The sequence below is a fragment of the Ambystoma mexicanum genome, chromosome 6q (genome assembly GCF_040938575.1).
Source record: "Ambystoma mexicanum isolate Mex_15411 chromosome 6q, UKY_AmexF1_1, whole genome shotgun sequence".
Classification (NCBI taxonomy): Eukaryota; Metazoa; Chordata; class Amphibia; order Caudata; family Ambystomatidae; genus Ambystoma; species Ambystoma mexicanum.
In genome coordinates this window covers 1,249,670,904-1,249,698,062 of record NC_090937.1, presented here as the reverse complement: position 1 = coordinate 1,249,698,062, position 27,159 = coordinate 1,249,670,904, and the positions used below count along the sequence as shown (strand labels likewise).

Sequence of the window (27,159 nt, the reverse complement as noted above, 5' to 3'; positions counted from 1 at the left end):
TAAATATAAATAAAGATTCCAAAAGATGGTTATATGGAATATTCAATATTGTATTAATTTGGGCCAAGGTTTATTCTCATCTATCTCTTTCTCCTGCAAGGGTCTGACATATAGCTCTCAGCAGACTTTTAACGTTCTCTTTCTTTAGCTCTGTCCATTGACAGTGTCTTAGATAGTGTCCTCAGCAAGTTTTCAGGTTCCTCTCTGGGCACTGATTCTCCCCTTCTGGCTCCTCTCTACCTCCTGCCTCTTCGTCTGAAGTCCTGACTGTGTTCCCTTCAGTAAACTGTGGACTTTTATAATACATCTGGTTACTCAATAACATCCCTGATTGGTCTTCGCCACCTTCTTTCTTCTCATGATCGGCTCTGCGCTGCTTCTCTAGTGGCTTTCTCAAGTGTAGTGGTTCTTGCCAGTACCTCTAAACTGGTTGTACTTGTTTCTTCCTCTTTCATGATTAGCTTCAATTGTTAACTTCATGATGTGGAAGTTATGGGGAGTGTCTGTTAAGGCCATGTGGTTCTGCAATAGGAGCTGAGGTCTGCCTGTCTCTTTATATGGATCGTGCTATGTCCTTGGAGACTGCTAACTTTCCTCCCTAGAGATGGAATACAGGAACGCAAAAGTGACGTCTCGGATTACAACCATGGTAGGAGTGCTCTGCGTTGTTACTGTTTACACGCTCTATCTGACTATCTGACAACATAAAGCAGGTGGACTGCATAGAGAACCATTGTAAATGCTGCCTATCTTGCTGGCATGGTAGACAGCGTTCACTCATGTGCACGGTAGAATGCAAATGTGCACGGCAAAACATGGCATACATGCTGGTACTCTGCCTTTTGCCTTGCACATTTGCACTCGGCCATGCAAATGAGCACCAACGGTGCTCATGTGTATGTCGGCACGTAACGGCTCCCCACTGCCAAATTACAAATTATTTTAAAATGAGTTCCTCTATGTCCAAGCAAAAACAGACATGTACAACCTACTTTCAAATGGGGCACTGACCTACTTCTTTATAATGGAAACATGGATGTCGGATAACTACACAGTGATAGCACACAAAGCCATCCCAAGCAATGTGAAGTGGCTGCATGCCATTAAGGAAGGAGAGAGGAGAAGGAATCAGCAATGTGCACAAGGACCACCTCAGGGTAAGAACATCTTCCATATGGATATCCCAGAATTCTTGAACCTCAAGCACCAAGCAAATATATCCTTCTTGCTCAAATGTCGACCACCTTCCTACAATCCTGTGTTCGTAGAGATAGTCAGACACTCTTGCCAAACTCTTGAAGAAGCATGAGAACCTAATTGTCCTAGGAGATTTCAACATCTGGATCGAATAAGAAAAGGAACATTGCACCCGATCTCTGAGTTTGTACATGTTTAGCCTGCACCTCAAACAAATGTTAAAAGGAGCAGTGCACTCATCGAGGCGCACCCAGGATGTGATTGTCTGCAAAGAGGGCCTAACAATTATAGGCCCACCTATCCATGTACTGCCGAGGGAACACCTAATGGTATCCTGCATGATCAACACACTTACTGGCATGCTCCCAACACCCAAGAGGCAAGCAGCCATCATCAATAGAGGTTGGAAAATTCAAACTAGTGACACTTATCAGAATTTCTTATGGCTCACTTGCTGCAGATCCACCTGACAGATTAGCACCATCTTCAGGTTCCAGCGTGCACAATGTGCACTGGAGGCAAATGTTCCTACTGCTTACTTTTCTTTAAAAGACCCAGATACCTGCTCCATACCTTCTCAACTTTAGTTCTGTGAACAGTCAGGGAATGTGCAGGGGAAGGGAGGAAAATCCAGGATGGTAGACCCAACTATTTTTAAAGGCTTGGAACATCAACCTCACTTAAGAGAACCAGTTTGCCCTGCGCCTTTTCGTGTCCACAACCCCAGAGTAACCCAACCCAGTGTCTCAGTCAAACAGTGTAAGTGTTCTGAGTGGGATCTCGAGACAGGAATTTAGAGGAGGGTGGAGAGCGAGGAAAGAATTTGGAGAAGGTTAGAGAGAGGAATGAGTTTGAAAGAGGTGCTATGGAAGACTTTCTTGGAGGAGGTTGGAGGCCAGAGGGAAATGGGGAACATAAGGGCCTGGAAGGAGTAGGAGTAGAACACCAGGAAGGGGAAGGAGGAGAGCAGGAATTTGGTTGGAAACAGCAGAGTAGTTTGAGACTGCAGGAGTAGGCTGAACCAGGCGATCAGTGAGGCTTTAGCCTGAAAGATGAGAAAGGTATGAGAAGGCAGCCTTGACCTACTGTACGGGGGGGTATGGGTAAAACCCTGATCAGAATGTGTGCAGCCCATGATGGGAGAAGGAATGAGCATGTGGTGTGGTCTCAAGCATTTGTATGATATAAGTTGGGTTAGAGCAGTGTTGACAAGAGAAGCACTTTGGAGTGGGAACTGACAGAGCTGACTCATAGCTATATGTAAAAACTGGGGGAGACAATCTTAGCTGACTGTGTCCCAGCTTTGAAGAAAAGGTCCACTACTACCTGCAGCTCGTAGTGGAGACCCAACAATGTCTACAAGAACTTTCAGACCCACTATAGATGGTCATATCCCAACGTCATCCAGAGACCTGCAGAAAGTGACTGATTGAGAAGGAATAAGGTTGATCCTTTTAATCTTTCTAGAAATCCTGTCACTAATGGAACCTTTGACAGTAGACTTTTCTGACACTGTCCGTTTCAGGTTTTGCCCAGGAGCAAGCTTTTAAGTGTTAAATAAAATGAGTTTTTCACCTGAAAATTGTTTGTTTCCTCTTTGCAGACCCCCCACTGAGCTGTATGATGACCACTAGTAACGTTGTGTTCTTCAAGGTTTGAGCTTTTCAACATGTGCCTGGCTGCACTCATGGGGCTCATTAAGAGACAGAGCCTTGTCCTGTTACAACTATGCAGATGTCACCAAAATGACATCAAACAAAGACAGATGCCAGCCTAACAAGATATCTTGCACAACTGAACTCATGAATGATGAGAAACAACCTAAAACTGGCCAGAAGAGATAATAATTTCCTCCACCAGAAGCATGGCTTACAGAGATGGGCAGTTGCCAGGAGCATTAAAAGTGGTAAAGTATATGGGCATTTGATGGACGGAGGATTAACCATGGGACCACCAAATCAATGCTGTGGTCATGCTTTTATCACCCACACTCAGTCAGGCAGATAAAGTGGTTATTTATCCCGCATAAAACCCGTGCAGTCACATCCCAGGTTCTATCAACGATAGACTGTGTGAAAAGCATATACCTCAGCATTCTGGGTCACGGATTGCAGATATATACCTTTCACAGAAAAGCTTTTCGAGCACATTTGTAGTGAAGCAACTAATATCTTCCTGGATCTTCCTCCTGGGTGGCAGAGATTATTGGTTGATAGAGAAAGAGTGGCTGTGATGTTTCTTCTAGACTTTTCAGCTGCATTCAATACTGCCAACCATAGCAATCTGGTAGGCCGACTCCATTGCATGTCAAGTTTTGGAATGGTTAACCAAATTTCTTTTATACTGTAAATCATTCCCTTCTTTCTTCTTTGAGAGGTCTGTGCACTGCCTGCTCTTCTTCAGTGTGTAACTCCAACCCCTGCCACTATTAATTCACTCTTTTTTGGTTTTTCTTTATATAACTAAGCTGATGATGCACAGTTCATTATCGGGCGACCTATCTTTGAGATCCCAGATGACCTGCCCCCTAGAAGGCGTGCTTTCACTTAATTATTCAATGATAGGGAATTTCCTGAAGCTCAATCGGAATAAAACAGAGCTCTTGATCTTGGGCAATAAATCCATCCCAGTGATTCCGATCTGGTCCATCTCCTGTGGCCCTTCGCCATCTCTCTGCCCTATGATTCATTCTTGCCATTAATTTCGACTCTGAGCGCTCTGTGGAGTCCCAAATTAACCATGCCATATTCCACTGAAGATCTTTTAAACATTGTCTCCTCATCTGAATTCTCCTCACCACACACTTTGTTGCCTTTGGTTAGTTCTGCTTTGACTATGCAAGCAGCACTACTCTGGGCATCACTAACAAATGTATTAACTGTTAAAACCCCTTCAGAATCCTTCTCCTAGAATTCTGACATGGTTGCCCTTAAGGAAACACTTCATTCCCATCCTTGGGTCCTTTGGTGTAATACCTGTCACTCTGACACCTCTGCTCACCCACAGCCAAAAACTCTCCTCCTCGTTTCCGTCTCTAAGGCGTATAGAGGCAGGCTTTCTTGATCGAGCCAGCTATTCTATGGAATCACCCTACTCAAATCTCAGACTTCACCCTAATCAGGCTACCGTCTGATGCAGACTGAAAACATGAATCGTCATACTCTAACTGGTGAACCTATCCTCCTCTCTGTGCTTCTACTACCAGGAAAATGCCTGGGCAGTGACCTGGCACATAACATAAAGCTAGAGGTTGAAGTCAAGCCTCTGAAAGCCTAAAGGCATAAAATACTTGGGGAGAGCATTATTCTAATGAAAGTCCCCAGCACGTTTATAAAAAGAGATTTTTTTGTAATAAAGAAGAAATGTTGCTTTCCTGTTAGAGTTTGTTATTTTGCAACGATTTGCTACATAGTCTACTTTGTAGGTTTATAGCTTTAATGTGGCACAGCCGCTCTGCCCAGGATTTCCCAAAAATAACCCCTGTATGCAATCTATTTCTGAATTCAACAGATATGCTTTGTTTCTATGGGAGAGTAAGTGTGATACGAATAGAGTCATATACGGTCACAGTTCCTGCCTTTGTCGAAGAGCAAGGGCTGTTAGCACCAAAATCAGGTATATCTGTTTGAGTGAATGGGTGCTTGGAATCCCACTTTACAGAAAGTCCAGGCAGAAGCCGAATGGTGCAGAAGGGTGCACCCCACTCCGATGGGAAGCGGAATCAGCTTTCAAATTCCCCATTTAACCCAAGTCTGCAACTTTACTGGTCAAACACAAGCAACACAAGTTGGGCTTGGGCACTGGTCCCATCAAGAATATGCCTTCCGAATTAAAGAGAACAATGCAGAAACTCGGTCTGCCTTTATCTTGCCAAGATCGACATGATGGGGAGACTCTATCAGTGCCTAAGGGGAACCAGACGTCTCAACAGCGATTCCTTCGCTCACAAAGGCAGACACAGTTTCTGTTGTGAATCTTGAGAATCACCTCTTCCAGCAAAGCCTTTCTGCTCATCCATGCTTGCATCTAACGTGAAGAGCCAGGTGCATCGGAACATTTGATAATAAGTACAAGACGGATACCTTTGTAAAGGAACAAGCAACCAAAGATCGCTGAATGAACTGTTGGAGACTTTGAAAAAGGCTTGGTCCTACATGCATTGTAACTACTGAAATAGGCCTGAATTATCTGGTAACCGGAAACTCGACTTCTGCCTCCAGACAAGCTGTGCCGTTTCCCAGCACCAGTGTTTCAATGTCTCTAGGGGCTCTAACGCATACCGTCTTGATTGTCAATCTTTTTCATGGCCACCAGAACTCCTTCTGCTTCACCAAAAACTGGAAACCACCAATGTTGCCTCCAACCTTGCAAGGGCCAGGAGCTTTGATAGCTGGCTGCCTGAAATAGCCAAAGATTTTCGAATGAATGGTTGCCCTCCCTTTCACACCATTCCAGAATTGGAACTGACATCCAAAGGTTCTGAAGCAGAGAATGGGGAACACAGACTGGACTCTAAACGATCTTTGAGATATGATTTTGCCCGATTTAATGAATTTCACAGTGTAGTGGTTTGTTGGTTGATGCTGGAAAAGGAAACCATCTGTAAGCTGACAACATAACATTGAATAATTCTTTGTGGAAAAGATTGATACAAAGAGCTACTGGAATCTTTAGACAAGTGGCAAGTGGCTTCTTCAGTGTAGATTACAAGTGGTCATTTTATGGATATTTACAGGACAGTACACAAAACAAAAGAGGTGATGGCTGGAAGGTTTGGAATTAATCCTAACCTCTGGCATTGCTCTGGGCAACCCTACAGACCACCGTTCTTTGCATTCCAAGCCATTACAAAAAGGAAAAGACCATATGCAAATCAGACTTGGCCCCACCACAAAAGGGGCAGTCCAGCCCAAACTGATTGGTCACATCCCTTCTGCACGAGACCACACGCATCCCCAAACATGTTTCGGCCTTGTTGGGCCTCATCAGTGAGGAGTAGCTTGGGTCTCTAGGCCCAGAAGGCACAGAACCGTTACATGGTCTTCGGTTCATACGTTTAACAGACACTAGTAGCTTGATATAGAAGCCACGGATTAGTTGAAAGTTGCCAGCTGTTCTCCAGCATTTCTTAGTCATTGCTGTCCTTGTTAGCACTCTGAGGCCCATGGTCGTGTGGTGCTTTACAAATAATAAATAATAATAATGCCTACCTCCTTTGTACAGTCTGAATTTTTTGTAAAGTCTTTTCTGTTTTCAGACTCTTCAGAAACCATTATCCATTAGGCGTTATTTACCTGTATTAATGTGTTCTATCATAATTAATCTGTCTTCCCACATTGATCATTGGTTTCTCATCTCCCTTCATGCTATAGACTGGGATGAGACAATTTTAATTGACAGTCATTTTTCTCTAAATTGATCAACCTTGTCCTTGCTTCTGTGTCTCAGGAATTAGGGTTGAACTGATGTCAAGGGAATGTGTGCCTCTCGCCGGAGCTGAGGCATCCCTTTCCGAGCGAACAACCATGCTGCCACACTCCTGTCGTGCCACGTTGCCACTTTGTTCCCAGTTGGTTTATTGGTCAAAATCCTCATCCCGTTTAAGACGCAGGCATTTTTCCTTTATCTGGGGACGTTTTGTATTGCAAAGAATGATCAAATACAATAAACATAGTTTGGCACATATCTTCATATCTATATACTTATAAAATAATACACCTGATAAAGTACTACTATTTATCAGCAATTGTATCCCATTTTTCAATCCCACAAGTATACAAGGGAAAAAAAAATATTGCAGCAGACAGACACAAAACAACCATCGCACCCCATATAATTGGTTATCCTTATATATTAAAGTTAATTCTTCAAACATTGTAGCCATTAAAAACATCCCACATAAATTCATCGTTTTTTGGGAAATCTATTTTTCTGGTAGTAGAATGTCTCTGACAAGTTATTAAATCTTGAATCCAGCTTTCTACTTTGCAGTAGTGCAGACTTTTCACATCTTCAGGATTAGCCTTTTCACGATCAGTAAGGCTCTACAGAGCCACACCTTGTTGTGGGGCCGTTGCAAAGAAACCTCATTAGGAGATGCTCACGATAAAGCTGGAGAAGGATCTTCCCCACAAGCAGTTCCTTTCTCACCAGTACATCATCCCAAAAGGGTTTCACTATTGAAAAACAGAACATGTGTTCACTAGGACCTTCTTCCTTATTACACGCCAGAACTGGTCCTCTGGTAGAAGTTTGTCTGTGCATGTTGTGGGGGCAGCAGATATCTTGTAGGGAGGAGGGAGCACTGTAGATCATGTTCTATACATGTGCATGTATCTTAGGTCGAGATCCAATTGTATTTTGGTCAGTATGGAGCAGATCTGGGTCCACTGCTTTTCAGTCAGCGGTTCATGGGGATGTTTATGTGTGAGTAATCTGCGGGACAATACAGTACTCATCAGAAAAACATTTTACTGACAAGAAGTAACTTGTTTATTTCTCCTGTGGCCCCTTCTCGATGCTGCTCCCACCTTATGTAGTGGTGTGGCTGCACAAAGGAAAAGTCTTCTCCCATTTCTTCCAGCACATCCCCAGAATGCTGGACAGCCACAAGCTCCTAATGAATTAGAGGTTGGTCAAGGGACCCCAACTGCAAATATCTGATTATGAAACCAGTTATAGTCAGGTATAGGGGTAGAAAAGGGAATCATAAAGGCCACATCAGTGTCTTCTAGGAATGAACAAATTCATCTCCTAAGGAATTACTGCTACGTAATATTGATTGAATTATTGTTCTCCTATTGTTTCATCGATAATCCGTTTATTCTGCCATACACTATTTTAGAGATGATATTGTAAATGTGTTATAGAAAAATGTAGAGCAGTGAAAGAAAATTCATGTTATAAATGTACTTTTTACTCTAGGCTGCCTTCTCCCAGTCATCCTTCTGCACCATCCGAACATATTAAAGAGCCATTAGCATATATGAGACGAGCACAGGTGAGTTCCCATTGATCATAATCTTTTAGATGTGCATGAAGAGGAGATCAATACTTTGTTCATGTCTACAGTAATACATAATTTTAAAATGTGTGAAAATAGGTTTTCTTAATTGCATTAGGACTCTGTTTGCATAGTATATTATCTTAGTCAATTGTTTACAAAATAACTGTATTCAAAGTCAAGAGTATAGTATAGTTTTTGTTGTAAAGAATGAAATTGAATTGTACTGGCACAATGTATTTGTATTACAGCTGTTCTAGGGTTGATATGAACATGGTTTTCTTTATTTCATAAGAAAAGTATTAATTCAACTTATTAATCAACATAAATATTCATATAGAACATATGAACCCAAATATGTATACATAATGGTAGCTTATCTAACAAATTTTAACCTGTGATATTTTACAAGTAAATCATTTACATTTAAGTTTGCCAAACGTGTTCATTAAGGATTTTGCTATACAAACCTAGGTTTGAGAAGCAGCAGAACTTTGCACAGAGCAGGACTGGGGCAATATACAATCCCAGACCAGGTTTTGAAGGGACACAGAACGAGGTAAGGGAGTTTCATTAAAGAAACTGGGCATTATAGAAACTGGGATCATGTGGCTCAGGGCTGTTTGTAGTGTAAGAAAAGGTGCAGGGTGGGCAGGAAGAGAGATCCAGTATTCTAGTGTCATACTTTTGAAAGGCGTACCCTGTGCACAGAACAGGCTGAAAATGACACTTTAGGCAGATGGAGGGTGCTTCACTCCTGATGTTCATTTTGAGTGTGTGATTAGACAGACTGAATGTAGATGACTATGTTGAGGGCATTCAAACTTCCAGCATTTGACAGAGAGTGTTTTATTATTGACAGGGTATGTAAGGGTTGACCCTGATTAACCCTATTGTCTGCCTTCTGTAGACAATGTTCTGGGTCAGTCCACCATTACATCTGAGTATGGCACTTTTCAAAGCAATTGCCTGTGCAGAAAAAGACTCAGATGGGCTCTTGGGAAGATTAATTATGACCCTCTCCGGGTGTTCTTGTAGTAGATGGTGTTGATTAAACTAAACACCTTCTTTGCCCATGAATGAACCCTCCTTGGAAAATGTATGTCAGAGAAGTAGGTACTCATTGCCATTTAATGAGCTCTCCTTGGAAAAATATCTCTGTGAACTATGTCACATTGTTGCATTTGTCACTCCAAGGGCGCAACTGTACCTTGAAACAGTGAACTGATGATACCTAAAGTCTGAACATCCAGAAAAAGCAATTTAGGGCAATCATTATAACCATACATTTAGAAAGAGTAGATTAGTGTTCATCTGATGCAACAACATGGTTTTATGTGGCATATTCTATCAGTGTAGCCACTGGTCAGATATAACCAATTCTGTGTGATTGTTGAGTGAACACTCTGAATTTGGATAATTCTGACTTAGCCACAATTTGGCTTTTAGTGAAAGATCACATCCTTCTTGTCAGGCAATATTTGGAGGATAAACCTTGTCACAGATCGTTTTACTTCATCCCTTGTTCTTGGTGCCAACAGCTTTGGATATTCCTTCCTTTCCTTATGCTACAAGCTGTGGTGTTATGACTGTTGAAGGCTTTTACCACTTTCCAACTAATGTAAAAGATATGTGCTGGCTCATGGTAGCCAGTCTACAGAAAGTGGCTCACTATGTCATGCAAACAAAAATCTTCTATGGTTTATTCAAAGATGGAAGGCACTTAAGGGGAGCACGTTTTTTTTTCTTTTTTAAATCTTTATATTTGGTTTCGTAACAAAAACAAAACACAACATTGCGCAATGTGGTGTCCAATCCCCGTTTGTCCCCCCCCCTGTAGCTTGAGTAAAATGGTTCACATCGGTAATGCATTTTCACTCTGCAATCAGCAATCGAAAGTGATCTGGATACGAAGAGAAAAGCCAGAGATGACTCATCGAGATGTAGTCCGGTAAGGTTAATAAATGGTTAATATAGGGCCCCCACACATCTGGAGGTCGCGTGTGTAGGGGTAGGGTTCTGATGAAAATTGTCTCTAATTTGTGGCAATACGCCACGTCTTGGAGCCACAGCTGTGTTGTAGGTGAGCAACCTTCCCCCCAAGTTATAGCCACGCGCCTACGTGTGAGTACCAGTAGTAGCCCAGCCACTCTCCTCATTGGGGGTTGCAGGTCCTTAGTGTACCCCAGCAGCCTCACTCTTGAGCTTTGCTCCACTTGTTCTCCTGCAATTAATGAGATCTTGTCTAGCAGTTCTGTTCAGAATCGATAAATTGTCAGGCACTCCCAGGCCAGATGAAGAAAGCCAGACGGAGATTCGCCACATCTCTCACATGCCGCTGATGTGGACGGGCGCTGTATGTGAAGTCTGGCTGGTGCATGATACACTTGATGAACAACATTAAAGTGAATTAGTTTGCACCTGGAATTTAGGGAAACCTTCTGTGTCTGCCACATCTTCCACTGCGATCGGGCTCCCAAGTGATACCTCCCACCTCTCTCTTGGGGTTGTCAGCCTGTTTGCCGTGTTCGTTAGTAGGTCTTTGTAGATCAGTTTGCCTTGACCTAGCATTTATCATCCTGTGTAGGCGTTGCCAGGTGGTTGGTTGTGCCGGAAATACTGTGAAGATTGATTTAAGTGTATGTCAGAGCCGTAAGTATATGAACATGTCGAGAGCCGAGTCTGCTCCCCGTTTCCGTGCCTGTTGGATCATTAGAAACGGTCCCTCTATGAATAGATCTCCCAGCGTTGCTATCTTTAATTTATCTGCCCACTTCAAATATACCCTCTCAGCTGTGAGCGATATTCTCGGAATAAATATTGCCGGGAGAAGGGGTATCTGTCTGCGACATTACTTTTCACTGCAATCCTTCATTGATACCCCCTTCACCTACCTCCTCTCCTCTCCCCACCCCCGTCTTCCCCTCATTTTGAGGAAATTGTTCTACATACTGTACCACTGGTTTGTTTCATGTTTGGAGATATGCTTCTTTTATTATTGTACCTCATTGTTATTCTGTAAAGCGCTATATAAACGCAATAAACATAAACATTCGTGAAGGGGAGCAAGTTACAAGTCCTTTCTCTAATACAGTGTTATGCTACGGTTATCCAAGTCTCGGAGACATTGTAAGGTTAAATTACATGCTATACACACCTCAAGGGAATGTAGTCATTGAGCATACATCTATCCCTGAACAGAATCTGAGACTTGCCCATAGATATTTGTGAGTAGATGAAGTGTTCACCATTCAAACTGTGGAAGAAAGATAGTCTCTGAAGCCTGAGTTTGAGGTTGCGCTGTTCCCTTGTTATGATACACATGGTTTCTGGACACTAGAAAGTGCTAAAATGTGATTGTGTGAGAACAATTAGATGCCATAGATTGTTTCTTCAAGCCCTCTTTTGTAAAACTGCAAATCTTCTTTATGTCATTGATGCTAGCCACCTAGGAATATGTGGAAAAGTGCAACCTGGCTTCCCTTCATTACCTATGTAGAAGACTCATATTATGGATGCTGTAGAGCGCGGCTGTATAAACATCTAGCTTCATTGTGATTAGTGACATGGGCTGTGCGTAACTGTCAATATTTTGATTGCTCGAAGTGTACAATTCAAGGAGCACAGTTCATCTGTGTTAAAACTGCCTGATCGGACCATGCTTCTCAATGAACCATGGTGTAACCTGGTTATTTTTGAATTATGCTGCCTCCTAACCATCTCACAAAATTAAATAAAGATTGTTAAAAAAAAAGGGAATACGTGGAAAAGGTCAACAGAACTAATTAGCATATGTTATGTTATCTTACGTTTGTATATTGCTTCCTTCCATAGGTTACAGTGTTGAATTGCTTTTGCCTGTTAGAGAGGCAAAGGAGGAGTATGGTAGAACATTCAGTAGTGGTAGAGGAGCAAAGTCTGGTAAATAGTTGGGATGAGGGCGAGAGATAGATAAGATGCCCAGGAAAGCACGGGAAGGAAAAGGTTGACGACCTATGTGTACAACTGGACCTCATTTATTGTGCAACTCCACTGTATTCTATGAGATACATCGCCAAAAGGAGAGCCAGATGGAGAAAGCAGATTGCTGTGCCAGCGTGTATGTCTGGAATGTACTCATCTCATGGTGAGCCAAGGCATGTTGAAGCCATGTCCAAGAAGACAGACTGCAAAGCCCTTCTACTTCCTTGCATGTCCGAAATTCATATTCTCCATCATGGGGTCTGGCATGGATTCACATGCTCATGAATATTCCCCGTTGTCCGGCTGAGAATCCTTGGTAAAAGAAATAACAGTTTCACTTTCACTTACAAACCTTATTTCTCCTTTAAACCAATCACTGTCCTCTGGGTTATACTGCCCCCATCCAATGACAGTTCTCTCTCTAAGTCCCTCCTCTGGCAGCCATCTTCAAATTTTTACCACACGCTTCAGTTATGGGAGTCCTCGAGTTTGCTCTGCAAGCTAATTCTAAGTTTTTTTGTGTTTTCAATGGAAAAAGATTCTATTTTTGTTTGAAAAGATCCCGTGTGCTCTCTTCTCCATCTGCCGACAACAGGGATCCGTTATCAGTGAATTTCAGCGCCCCTCGAGGGTGAGGATCGTTGACGTTTCCAGAATGCCATCTGGCCTACTTCGCGCTCTCTGACGATGATGGAGGAGAAGAAGGAAGGAAGATCTTAAGGAAGGAAGAAGAAAGGAAGATCTCTCTTCAAGTCCTGCACCAAGTGTGGGCTACGGAATGTGTTTGTTGAAGACAAGCACCTGCAATGCCTCTACTGCCTGCATCCAGACCACAAGGAAGGAGAATGCTAGATATGCCTCGGTTTCTCCAAGAAAACAATAAAGGATAGGCACAGTAGACTGGCAGCGTGGATGAACGGCAAGGCCTCTGCCCCGTACTCCGAGCAGGGTCATGCCTCACCAACCGGTCTGAGGAGCGGTCTTCTACATCCTTTCAGGGCGCCTCATCCATGGGGGCCCAAGACAAGGGCAAGAACTGCAAGTCTGGGCCCAATAGGATCGCTGCGGAAGCGGATCCCGCAGTGGTCAGGGCGCGATCGACATCACCCTATGCCTCCATTGCCAGCCGGCAATCAAGCACCTCCTCGAAAAGGAAATCGTCCAACCCGGCTAAACTGCAGGAGAAGCCTGAGAAGCAGCTGATGGAGGAGAAGACGGCAAAACTGAATCGGCACAGGATAAGAATTTGTCGACTATAGAGTTGAGGGCAGCTGCTCTCATGAAGGCTAAGTGGGCTGATCCTGTGAAGGTAACCCCTGCAGAAGGTATTCCTGCCCCCCGAGGCGTGAAACCGCTGCACTGACTTTGGCAAAGTCTGCTGGCACGCCGGAGAAGTGGACACCGTCTCAGAACCCGGTTCCGGCCCCTCAGAGTGGAAAAGGGGGGAGGCGAAGTAGGCCACAGATCAGTCCCAGGCCGTGGCCCGAACCATGGAAGTTTCGTCCACGGACGAGGAAGACCTGAAGTCCTTACACATGGTCCACGAGGATGTGGAAGAGGAGGAGGGCGACGAGAACAACGATGGCGCGGGCCTTGTGTTCCGATCACGCCAACTCAGTCAAGGGATGCGTTTCTGGACATTCTGTCAACACTCCACACCTTGGTGCCAGCGATCCAGAAGAGGATTCATCAGGGCCGGTTCCAATAGTCCCCAGGCCGCCAGCGAAGAAGAGGAAGCGTCATCCGAGGACCCCATTTTAGCTTTCACATCCGCGTCGGGCACCCTCTCCCCCAGCAGACCCAGACACGGGTAAGGGGACCGGTACGGTTGTTCCATTCTATGATCGTCAGAGCCTCCAAGCTATTCCAGCTTGTGCCCGAAGAAACCAAGAAAGAGGGTTTCTTGTACCAAAGGTGCAAGGCCAATAGGAAGACAATCATGGCGGTGCCCCTTCTGGACGACGTGTGGAAGGAGGCCTGGCCCTCTTGAAGAACACTTGCGCATCTCCAGCCAAACAGGATATGCCGGAATCTGCACCCTAATGACCCAATGTCGCAACCATCACCGAATTCAGTGGTTTCAGTGGCCACAAGGAAACGGTCGGCTAACCCGTCCTCGTTGTCTTCAGTCCCTCCGGACAGCGAGGGGAAGAAGATGGACACCATGGGAAGGAAGGGGATTTACACTGCAGCGTCCACCATCAAGACGACCAACACACTTGCGATCCTAGCCAGGTACGACAGGGAGCTGTGATGCAAGCTGGGTCCGATATAGGAGTTCCTCCCCGACGACAAGAGGATTGAGGCAATCGCTCTGTTCCAGGAAGGGGAGGTAGCGTTAGATCACGCCATCACAGTGGCGCTGGACAGTGCAGACACAGGGTTCCGGCAGATGGTGAACAGTGTCTGCTTTCATCGTCAAGGCTGGATGAAGGCCACAAATTTCCACCAGGAGGTCCAAGCAAGGGTACTGAACATGCCTTTCAATGGAGATAACCTTTTTGGGAAGGTCGTCGACGAGTCCCTACAGCCCATCATGGCGGATATCGTGATGGCCCTGTCCATGGGCACCCTCCAGCAGCACCGCTCTTCTTTTTGCTCCTCCAGAGGAAAGCCGAGCAGGTCTTCAAAAGGTTTCTCCACATCGTACCATCAGCCTTTCAGATCCACAACTCAGGAAGCCTACAGAGGCCGTTCCCAGGCCTAAAGTGGCAGGACTGGCACCGAAGCAAGCCTGAACCAACCAGGACATTGGGCCCCCACCCGTGCACCCTGGTGGGAGGCAGGCTGATGAAGTTCGTCAGCGAGTGGAAAAAGATCACCAGCCACAGGTGGGTGCTGGCCGCTTTTGCGTTTCAGCGCAAATGTCCACGGATTCCTCCCGTGGCCCGTCAGGAGCAGCACATCCCTCAGCTGTTGGAGGAGGTGCGTCCCATGCTGCGAAAAGGGGCGATAGAGCTAGTTCCCCAGCTACTCTGTGACCGAGGGCTGGAGGCCCATTCTGGAACTGCAACATCTGAACAAATGCCTCAAGTCCCAAAAATTCAGGATGGTCACGTTGCAACACATGCTCGGCCAACTGGAAAAAGGGGACTTCTTGAAGTTGATGGACTTGGTGAATGCCTACTTCCACGTCCCCATTCACAAGAAACACCGAAAGTTTCTACGCTTTGTGGTGCAGGGACAGCACTACTAGTTCAAGGCCCTACTTTTCGACTTTAAGCTGGCCCCAAGAGTGTTCGCATAGTGCCTGGCACCCGTGACGGCCCATCTGTGTCTACGGGGTATACACCTATACCCGTACCTGGACGACTGGCTCATCCGGGCCTGCTCACGAGAGTTGGCCATCGGACACATGGAGGCGACCGTCCAGCTGCTGACAGATCTGGTATTCTCCATCACTATCCAAAGTCCTGTTTGACACCATCGCGGATCGCACTGTTCCTAGGAGCCAGACTCAATACGGTATCCTGCCTGGCGTCACCCTCGGAGGAGAGGGTAGCAGCCATTCAAGGGAAGGTCAGTGGCTGTTTTCGATGAAGACTGCCACGATGCAAACCATCAAGTCGCTGCTCGGCATGATGTCGTCTTGGATCTACCTTATCCGGCTCTGCAGGTTACAGATGCAATCTCTTCAGGAGTTCCTGGACGCTCGCTGGATGTAGGTGTCTGGATGCTTCACGGACAAGATCCTGCTCACCGAGGAGTTCCGTCGGGCGATGAGGTGGTGGGGCGTCCACTCCAACATCACCCGGGGCACAGGGTTTCAAAACCCTCATACCAGGAGACTGTCACCAGAGGCCTGTGGCTGCTGGAGGAGAAGGATCTCCATATCAACATCCTGGAGCTATGGGCAGTGTTCTGGGCCCTTAAGTCATTCCTTCTGTCTCCGAAAGGGCAAGGTGATGAGGATCTTCACAGACAACACCACCACAATGTTCTACATCAGGAAACAGGAGAGCACTCGATCCCCAGCGCTCTCCAGGACTTGTGGCGCTGGGCCGTCGGACAAGATATGTTCCTTGTTCCTCTTCACCTAGCAGGAGTCAAGAACACCATCACAGACTCCGTCAGCAGGGAATTGCGCTTCTGCCATGAGTGGAAGCTTTGGCAGGACCAGGTGGACCGCATCTTCGTCAAGTGGGGCATGCCCCAGCACGATCTGTTTGCGACAGCAGCAAACTCTGATTGCCAGAAATTTGCCAGCAGATTCCACCAACCGAGGAGCCTGGGGGATGCAAACTCCTTCCTTTGGGAAGGCCTGTTTCTGTACGTGTTTCTTCCATTGCCTCTCCTGCTATGAGTCATCAACACACTCAGACAGTGCCAATGCAGGAAAATACTCATTGCCTTGGTGTGGCTGAGGCAGATTTGGTACCTGGACCCTCTCAGCCTGTCAGCGTCGCCTCCGGTCAAGCTTCCAGTGGTTCTGGATCTTCTCACCAGAGAAGGAGGCGCAATCCTTCACCACGACCCAGGATCGCTGAACCTCAGGGCTTGGCTACTGCAGCCCTAGAGTTTGGAGGGTATGAGTTGACTGCAGACTGTAGGGATATTCTTGTCAAGGCCAGGGCATCGTCAACTTTGAATTGCTACGGTCACAAGTAGAAGCTTTTTGCTACGTGGTGCCGGTCTCAGAATATTACCCCTCTGAGGGTCACGGCCCTGCAGGTTCTTCTATACTTGCTATCCTTGGCCAAGGCCAGACTGGCGCAAGCCTCTATCAAGTTACATCTGGCAGCTATCTCCCGCTACACCAGGTCTCCAGAAAGATCTTCACTTTGGTCTCATCGATTTAAGGAGTTCCTTAAGGGACTGTTGTAATCTTTCCCACCGGTAAAGCCCCTGCCCCGACGTGAGAACTCAATGTGGTGCTGACTAGGCTCATGGGGCCTCCCTTTGAGCCTATGCATCAGGCCCCTCTCAAGTTCCTCTCGTGGAAAACGGCTTTCCTTGTTGCCATCACCTTTGCCAGGAGGGTAGGTGAGATCCAGGCCCTGTCCTACAAACAGCCATACCTGAGTTTCCACGAATCAGGGATGGTGCTGAGGACGCACCCCTTGGTTATGCTGAAGGTTCTGTCGGAATTCCACCTCAACAAGCCTTTGGTGTTACCGTTTTTTTTCCTGAAGCCTTTGTCACCGGCTGAAAGGGCCTTGCACTCACTGGACGTTGCTCGTGCCCTCAAGTTCTACTTGGCACGCACAAAGAGTTTTCGGAAGACTTCTCAACTGTTCGTGAACTTTGGACCTGTGAACCATGGGAAGGCTTTGTCCAAGGCTTCCATCTCAAGGTGGCTCTCCGACTGCATCATGCGCTGTCATCGGTTGGTGAACCAACTGCTGCCCGGCCGTCCAAGAGCCCACTCCACCAGAGCGATCGCTGCAATGACGGCATCCCTGTGTGCCCCTGCTGGACATCTGCAGGGCGGCTACGTGCAGGTCCACGCACACCTTCATGAAATTCTACTGTGTCAGCAGGGATATCAGGGAGGAGTCCAGAGTCGGCCAAGCAGTGCTACACGACCTGTTTGCTTGAGGTGAGTCTGTTCCAGAGGTAAGAGTTGATTGCTTTTGTTGAGCCTTGCTACCTCCTGTGGTTGTGTAATATTGTACTGCTATGTATTTGTTATTCATGAGCATGTGAATCCATGCCAGACCCCTGCTGGAGAACAATAGTTACAGGTAAGTAACTTGTTCCTTTGCCAAAAACAACCTTGATTTGGCTTCCTCATTTATGTCGTGGTTAGCAAAAGTATTTTTTCTGCCAAAACCCTAGGCTTGTGCAAAGTGATTAAGGGCACAAAACATGTCTATAACTCTGCAGTGGTTAGACTTTGAGCCTTCCACTGTGTCATGGTGAGCCAAGGCATATAGAAACCATGCCCAAGAAAACAGTGTGCAAAGCCCTACTACTTACTCCCCTAAGCCACAGACGGCCACTTGCTATAAATGGGAAATCTGGAAGGAGAAATGGGCACATGCATATGCATTATTGGAAGCAACAGTATGCTAAAAGAAAATGTGGGTTGGCCAGAATAGTGACCTGAGCAGTTGTCGTTGTCGGAAGCTCCCGCTCTGATCTGGGGATTTTAGATGCATCAGGCGGAGAGAGTCCATGTCTTGCCCAGACAAGTGTTGCACATCTGAGAAGAAGCAGCAGATTCGATAGAAGCCAGTGATTGGGCTTCAGAATTCGGGAACATCGAGTAAATGTTCTAGAACCTGAGTATAGTTAGAGCACCTCAATCTCATACAGGATGGCACTGCCTGAGTAGCGGGCAATTCTCAAGCACGTATGTTTTCATTCCATAGAAAAATGTAAGTTAAAAACACAAAGCCGTATGCTTTTTGATGAACCCATGTAATCAACATAAATTGTGAACTATTAAAGATACAAATTGGCAAGCCTCTTGCTATTTCGTTGCCATTATTAAGGAGAAAAGATGAAATGGCAATAAAAATTAGAACATTCATTGTAAACCAAACCAGAATTATTATGTTTTTTTGGTTTGTTACATCAACACGTTGTTATTATTTTTTACTAGTAAAGCAGAGATAATTATTCCTAGTAAAGTGATAGCATAAATTGTAAATGTTCATCTATGTTTAAGAAGCTCATACCACTCATAAGGTAATTGCCCATAAAAATTTAACTGAAAAGGTCCGCTTTGTGCAAAAGTGAGCTTTTTTGAAAACCATCATGTCTAGATCTTATGACCCATTGTTTTGATCAATTCATAGTATACTACTGACCCAAAATACAAAAACAAACAAGTCAAAATGAATTTCAGTATTTCTTGTGGTCTTTTTTTCTTTAAGCTAAAGTGAAGGTTCACTTAAGTTAATTCATGAGACAGACGCCTTCAAAATGCATTAACCTATTCAAATCCATTCGGTCCCTTGACGATTGTGCATCTGTTCCATTAAACTGCCTATTAAATTGATCCTTTGTTCAACAGAATGCCTTTCTCAAAACATATGGTTTCTGTTGATAAAGGGTCATGCCACACACAGAGGCAAGCTAGTTAAAATGTATTGTAAAATCAGCATTAAAATTGCGCTTGAACGTAACACATGGAAATGCATGTTAGTTATGATTTCTAAACTATTTGTCCGATTAGTAAACGGAATGTACATCTGGATTCAGCAGAAAAACACACATCCTATCAATATAAAATGATATATTAAAAGGATGATTTATGCATAATTTTACTCCATCAATAATGAAGTGGTAGAAATATAATTGAATATTCTTCTGAATCTGAATGTCATTTTCACCAATAGCGCATGTCCATGCAGAAAAGTATTCAAAATATGAATATATCAATGTATTAGTTTATAGCTGAAACATCCCTTTGGCACACACAAATGCAATGGGCGACTAGAAGCAAGGAGGAGAGCCCTTGTGAGGTGTGGGGAAGGGAAGCTGTCATATGGTCTGTCCAATCCAAAACCGTGTGTCAAATGTCATACACTATGTCAAATGCCTGTAGAGCAAAGATAGACATAAATGATAGGCTAAAAAGCTAAAAATGACATTTAAACAGCAGTTGTCACTAATTATTTAAATAACCTAACCTTAATATGCTTTAAACATAATGTAGGGTGCATGAAAGAAATTGGTGAGAGTAAATTAGATCTGTGTTCCACTCTTGAGTGTTAGAGTCTTGAAATGCAGCAGTTGCCACCCTCCTCAACACATTTTCCTCATTACATGAATTTCTGAGTGCCCTTCTTTATGGACAGTGTACTCTTCTTGTTGCCCCTCTTATTCCCTTACCTGCTACGCACCTCTGTTCACCACCCCCATCATCTCCCGCCTGTCTTTGAACCGCTTAATTTGTAAGTAATCTACAAGTCACTTTATTATAAAATGTACTTGTGGACTGATACACATGGACTAATAATGAATGGACTACTTATAATTATTGACAATAATGGCTACCCCCCCAGAATAAGGTGTAAATGAAGCAAACTAGCGGTTATCACCCCAGTCCCTGGCTATTTTGGAGTAACGATTTCTCTATACAGTTGCCAACATTATGCAGCCTGTGTGTGTTGTGACGAATCTGGGTATGGTGTCCCTTCTCCCTTAGGGGGAGGCCTTTCCCATGGGGCTAGATTGGTGCGTCTAAAGTACAATAAACACCCTCGGTGTGATGCATCGAGGGAGGATCACATGGGAAAGGAAGCCCCCTATGGGATTGGGGACGACTATTCCCAGGTCCCTGTCACAGTTCAGTAATGCAAGGCAGACAACTGCTTGTAGAATTCTTATAATATGCCATTTTATTAAAGAAATTATATAAAGAAAATACCTTGCTTGCCCTACTCTACAGAGGTATCCCCTACCTAATCTGAAGGCTAAAGTAACATTCTCTAGCATGGGAAAACTGTCCCTCACACTAAACAACTAATGTACAAAGGAAATTATATATCAACACAATATAATAAACAATATTAACCCAATGTCTGAATGGCCGTCTCCTGTCCTGGTAAGATCCCTTCCCCAGGATTCAAAGTTCACTCCAAATGTTTAGCTAAAGAAAAGAAAGGTTTTGAACCAACTCTTGAAAGTTCAAAATCAAAACAAATGTTCATCAAACAAACATTCACTGGTAACAATTCATTGTTCCTAGATGAAAACATTGCCTTCCAATTTCCAGAAAAGAAATGGTACCAATGGTACTCCTGGTTATGATGGTAAATTGGCTCTTCTTCAAGATAAATAGCCACAGTTCAAAATACAGTGTAATATTCCCGTAAGCCAATAATTCACAGTTCTTTAGGAGGTGTATTTGTCAGGATGCTAGTCTGCTGGCACGTCACTGCTTCAAACTACTTCAATGTGACCTGTGCTGACAACTTAATATACCACCACAGTTCAAGTAGTACTACCACTACTCAGTGCTGTCGAATTATTAGGTAGGCTTCGACAAGACACTTCGACTTTTTCAGGTAGACAAGGCACTCTTCCTTTTAATGACTTCTTTAATGGGGGCAGCCTCTTTGCCTCTTCCATCTGTCTTACTACCACAAGAACAACATGTCTCTGCCCGTAAGACTCTCTTCTTGCTAGCTTCAGCAGTCCTTAGCACCACAGGCTGTATTTTACTTCAGATTATTCTTCGCAAGCATTTGATTCCACTTCCCCAGCTTTACTCCCATCTTTCTGCCAGTTATCAACCCAAGTAATTATCCAGAAACTTTGTGCCACTCTGGTAACAATGATGTACTTGTTTCTCAGGCAAATTGACGGTTAACAACTTCACAGGTTAGTTGGATGGCTCTTTAACTCTTGGCAAGACTGGTTTAACTATGAAAAGGGTTTACCTCTTTTCTTGTGTAATGCTTGTTCCGCTCTTCAATAGTTTAGTCTCTATACTTCTTTGAAATAGAAAGAATGTCATTTCTGAATATAGTTTAGTATTCAGTCTTCAAAGTGAAAAAACAATTCGACACACACAGCTTCTCTTTCAAGTAGATTTTTAAGTTTAAAGGTGAATAAAGAATTGTATTCCTGCGTAAAGGATGTGATTCTGACTTTATTTGGGAATTACAATTCGGCACATGCAACCTCCTTTGCATGTAGTTTTCACTCTTTTTGTTTTGTAACTTGTGTCAATGTTAGGTATGCGGTAATGGTTTAGGGAGCGTTCCCTTTTGTTAATTTGGGACCTGCGTCCACTCCGGTATACAGCAACAGTCTTTAGATATTTCAACAATGGCTTTCAAGCACTTTAACTTCTTATGCATGTATTGATCTTAAACGTTGTACGCGAGTGCTACAATTCCATTGTTAATACAACTTGAGATGAAACAAACAGCTTTTTCTCACATTAAGCAATACACAAGTTACTTAGGAGCTGGCTACAGTTACTGGCAAGGCTTGCGCAGTGTATCACTCACAGGCTTCAGGAACACTGGTTTTGCAGGTTGCACTGATTTCCTGACTTGCTCTACCTCTTATACTACTTCTGGCTCGCTGGGGACCCACACGCTTCTCCAGCATGGGTGTCTCCATTCCAGCAGCTTGATATGGGAGTTCCTTTTCCTCCTCAGACCCTTGGCTTGCCTTCTGCTTCTGGCCTTAGTCTCCTGCACTTCTACAGCTCTGCATTCAGTGCAATCGTGCTCACGTGTGGAAAACGCAGCCTCCTGCACGTCAGGTTTTGGGAGAACAGGACTCTCTCCGAACTTGCAGTTGAAATCTGCTGTCTTCATGTTTCGGCACCCCTTCTGTGCTCCCACTTCCTCGTGATTTGTCAGCCTTGTGCTTCTCCTCTACTACTACGACAGTCAGACTTCCAGTCCTCGTTCCAGCTCCTTCTGCTCCTCGTTTCCTGCTGGGGCCTTTTTATGCCTCACAGGTTCATTGATAGGCTTCAGCTATGGACCATTATCCTTAATTGTCTGACTTCTGCAATGGCTACCAGGCTTAATTGCCTGACTACTACATCTGCATGCCTCCTCTTCTGTCCTCTTCCTTGTCTCAGTACTTTTAGGATTCTGGGACCTGTAGTTTATTTAACAAAGTTAGGTTTTCAACCCCCCCACTCAACCATTATTTATAAGGGTAGATCTAATTGCCTTAAAGCTTTTAACAGAGGGGCTAATATAATTAGCTATCATAGAGGAAGATGGTTTAGTGAAGACAACATTTCCATAATGCTTTATATTGTACCCTCGGGATTGAGAAAGGTTTTTAGTCTGGGATAATAAAAAGGATCCTTCTTTCGGGATATATTTTGTTCTGCTGTTATAACCTTGGGGTTCACAACCTTAGGTCTAATATGAGGTTGAGAGACATTAAAATGTCAATACGCCATAACCACTTTAGGTATAGTGGTAAGAAACTTCCTGTCAGGGGAAGAATACTGTTTCCCAACCCACAGAATTTCCTCACCTCCCTGGGCCCTGTCTCCTTCCAGGTGATCCTCTCCCAGTACACCACCCCCAGGGTTGGGATGAGGAAGCCTCTGCCTTCCCCTGGCCACCTGGGAGGAGACTTTAGGCAGGGTTTCAGTGAGGGTTCCGTAGGATTCTTCAGACCCTGCTTCAGTGCCACCAAACCCTTCTCCATTACCAAGTCCTCCTTTACCCCCATCTAGCCGAAGTGTTCTGTTGTCAAATTTGTAAAAATAACATACTTGACAAGACTGAAATACCAACCACGTATTTTGCATCTAGTTTGAAAAGAAGTACTGAGAAGAAGAAGAAAATGACAGAGAGTCCAAGGATCACTTTGAAGGGTCAGCATGATCGGTCTAGCTTCTCATGAGATGTCATTGGCCGAAACGAAAACAACAAACCAGTGCAGGAGTTCAACATAAGCTCAGCTAGGATACAAACGGAGTACAATCCTCTGAGGAGGAACTGCGGGAACCCAGTGACGTAACACAAAATGTGGGGGCCCCCCTGAGAGCCATGCTGAGGCGGGCCCCCCCCCCCCAACTCGGCAACAAATCACGGATCGTGCTACACTCTGAGCCAGCCTAGATTATCATGCTTGCACAATACGCATGAACGTGCTGCTGAAGGGGTATGCCGCACACTGTACTAGCAGAAAGATATAAATATGTGTTTTAATGCAATATACAGCACACTTTCTGAGAAAAATTGCCTAAAAATCCAGAGTGTTTGCAATTGTTTTGTAGGGTAACACCATTCCAATACATGCAAGTTACCAACAGTGCACAGGAACATTAATGCTTTGCTATTAAAAATGCCATGCCACATTGAAAACATGTCCCACTGGCTGCACAATGTAGACCAGTGTAGACACGTAATAACATTACAGTAAAGCATGCCATGCAATATTTAGACATACCTAGACTGGTTGCACAAAAATGCCAGTCGAAGCAATAAAACTCATCAATAGGAGAGCACACATTGAAGCCCGGGTCTCTGCGGCCTCTAACAACATGGCCAAACTCTTTAAAATCTTCATGGAACTGGCCAATCCATTTGCGGTCTCCACCTCTCCTGTTCCCTCCCAGGTCCTCTGTATGGCTCTGGCCTCTCACTCCTCTGCTAAAGCTCAGGACGTTCTGTCCACTATCTCCTTTTCCTCTCCCTCTTCCTCTCTCAGCCCCCCTTTGGCCATCTCTACCTCTCCTCCTCCTTTCTCCTCTTTCTCTCTGACAACACCTGACAAGGTTTCTAGACAAGTCCGATCCATGAAAGTGTTGTCCAAACAGGTTCTCGCCGCTCCTCCAGAACCATCAAGGACCATATTGACACCCTTGCTGCAGCCTTAGTAGATTTCTGTAATCACTCGTTCACCACTGGAATGTTCCCCTCTCCTCTTAAGCACTCCCTTGTGCACCCACTCCTCAAGAAGCCACCTGCCGATCCTACCTGTCTGGCAAACTATCATCCAATCTCCATCAGCCCTTTCCTGGGCAAACTCTTGGAAAAAAGCTGGCCATCTCCCAGTTTACCTCCACATTGAACATGTTGGTTGTCTCCATGACCATCAGTCTGTCTTCAGAGCTGCCAGAGGCACGGAAACTGCTCTCCTGAACCCCTGTGACGATCTGCTCTCCAACCTTGATTCCAGCATTCCTTCTGTCCTAATCCTCCTTGATCTTTCCTCTACTTTCGACACAGTCAACCACGCCATCCTGATCAATCGACTATGTGAGAACCTGGGCATCACGGATCAGACCCTGGAGTGGCTGACCTCCTTCCTCTTGGACTGCCCCTCCCAGGTCCAACTTTGTCCCTTTCTCTCTGCCACCTCTCTCTCTACCTGTGACATTCCCCAGGGCTCTATCCTCTCATCCTGGATTTTCAACCTCTACTTGGCCCCTGTGGCCCACCTGATCTCTACCTTCTCCTCTAACTTTCAGTGTTATGCGGATGACACTCAGCTTTTCTTCATGCTCCTCTCATCTCTTGCTCATTCCCAACTGTCTATCCGTGATTCAGGATTGTTGCACCTTCAACAATCTCTGCCTTAAAGCCATTAAGATGGAGATCCTTCTCATTGGGACCCCTGACCCTGCTTTCCCTCTCTCACTCAGGCCGACCACCTTGGGCCCTTTTCCTTTGCCTTCCTGCGAGGCAAAAAACCTTTTATGTCATCTTCGACTCCACTCTCTCTTTCTCTCCTTGCAATTTGAACGTCGTCAAGAAGTCCCACTACGTACCAACTGCTTCTCCTCAAAGGGACTCTTCCCTTTCTCACTTTCCCCCAGAAGCTCAATGTCTCCAGAGCCCTGTTTCTCTCTAGGTTGGACTACTGCAACAGCTTCTTTCTCAAGCTGCCTTCCTCTACTCTCCGCCCTCTGCAACTAATCCAGAACAGGACTGCGAGACATATTCTTGGCCACAAGACCAGGGATCATATATCTCCAGCCCTGAAATCTCTCCACTGGCTCCCGGTGGTTGCAAGAATCAGTTTCAAGACCCTTTGCATTGTCCATAAGGCTTTCTGGGGTTGGGCCCACACTACATCCAACGCTTTCACCAAAATACCTTCTTTCTCAAGCCCTTCCCCCAGCTACCTCCAATTCTTTAAGGGTTAGACACTTCTCCAGGCAGAAGTGGGGGGTAGATCTCTCTCCTCTGCAGATGCCTCCCGCTGGAAAGGCCTCCCTGCCCCTCTCAAACTTTAGCGGATCACCTGATGTTCCGGAAGCAGCTCAAAATGTTCCTCTTCTCTGCATTTGCTCTCTCCCTCCCCTGCTGACCTAACTGACCTACCTGTCTGCTGTACCGACTGGTTGCTTGGCTACCCTCAGAGTCTCACTGAGTTCAGGCTCTTCCTTGATCAGTCACCCTTGCACTGCCTCCGGCCTACCACGCACTTAGGGGCTGTAACCCTACAGTCCCTTATTCTCCTTGCACTACCCAGAGCTGCACTGCCCTGGCTGAACTTACTCAGAGCATTATTGCCCTGTTTTCCCCTCCCTTCTTCCTTGCACTTACCCCCTCCCTTTCCCCTTGCATTTCTCGTTCTGGCACTTGCATGATCTGAATAAAACAAGGCCTAGTAAGATCATTTGTCTTGCCCTTCCTCTATCTTCCCTCCCTTGCTTGTCACACATAGAAACACCTGTGTACAGGCATGTTATACTAGACTTATATCATTCTATCACAGATGCCCAAATAAATATACAATGCCACAGTAAGAAACGGCTAGACTGGCAGCACCCAAATGCCATTCTAGCCAGGTAATTACACTTAGCAGGACTGCTTCATCAGAAATTTGCAGCTAAAAAAAATCATACCAAACTGAGGAAAAACTAGCCTGGCTGCACCAAAATGCCTCTCTCGCCACTAATACCACATATCATGCCTGGTTAGCCTGGACATGGACAACCATTATGATTTATCACACAATCGTGCTCCCCACACATCCCCTCTCGCTCCCATGCCGTACCCCAACCTCCAAAATCAGCTCCTTGGCTCAGAATTACCTTCACGTCCCTCTTCCTTGTCCCAGAGCTTACGTTTGAGGCTCCTTGCCTCATAGGTAAGTACTGGTATGAGGAATAGTTGGATTAGGAGTAATGAAGATACAGGTAGCTAGGCCAGGCATTACCTCCATGTACCTCTCCCTCATCCCAGTACTTGTGTATGAGGCATAGTGCCTCATACACAAGTACTGCTTCATACACAAGTACAGGGATGAGGAAGAATAGGGCTAGGAATAATGACAATTACCAATATGTAATTAAGGCATTAAACACAAGTAGGGGTTTAACAATATTGAGTTGACTTGGCTTCAGCACTCACCCCCAGCCATTCTGGGCTATGTTGACTCAACCTGGCTGACCTTCAAAGCAGTTGCCGGACAGAACAGGACACAGATTTTATACGGCACCTGGGTTTCGCTGTTAATAAGGGTCCAGCAATTATTAACATAAAGCATTTCACTGTTCGTACCTGCATTCAAATGCAAACATTTTTAGGCATTTTAAATTGTGATGTGGGTTTAGTACTTTCATGCCAGGGAAATTATTGGAAGGGTAGAAAGGGAACAGG

The 27,159-nt window shown here is 45.1% G+C and overlaps 1 protein-coding gene across 1 annotated transcript in view; it reads left to right on the top strand.

Annotated features, from left to right (window-relative positions):
* Positions 1-27,159, top strand: part of TBC1D19 (TBC1 domain family member 19) — a 2,127,563-nt gene that overhangs the window by 452,473 nt on the left and 1,647,931 nt on the right. The window contains exon 4 of the mRNA XM_069631846.1: positions 8,122-8,197. Coding sequence (XP_069487947.1) covers positions 8,122-8,197 — 76 coding nt within the window. The remainder of the gene's footprint in view (positions 1-8,121; positions 8,198-27,159) is intronic.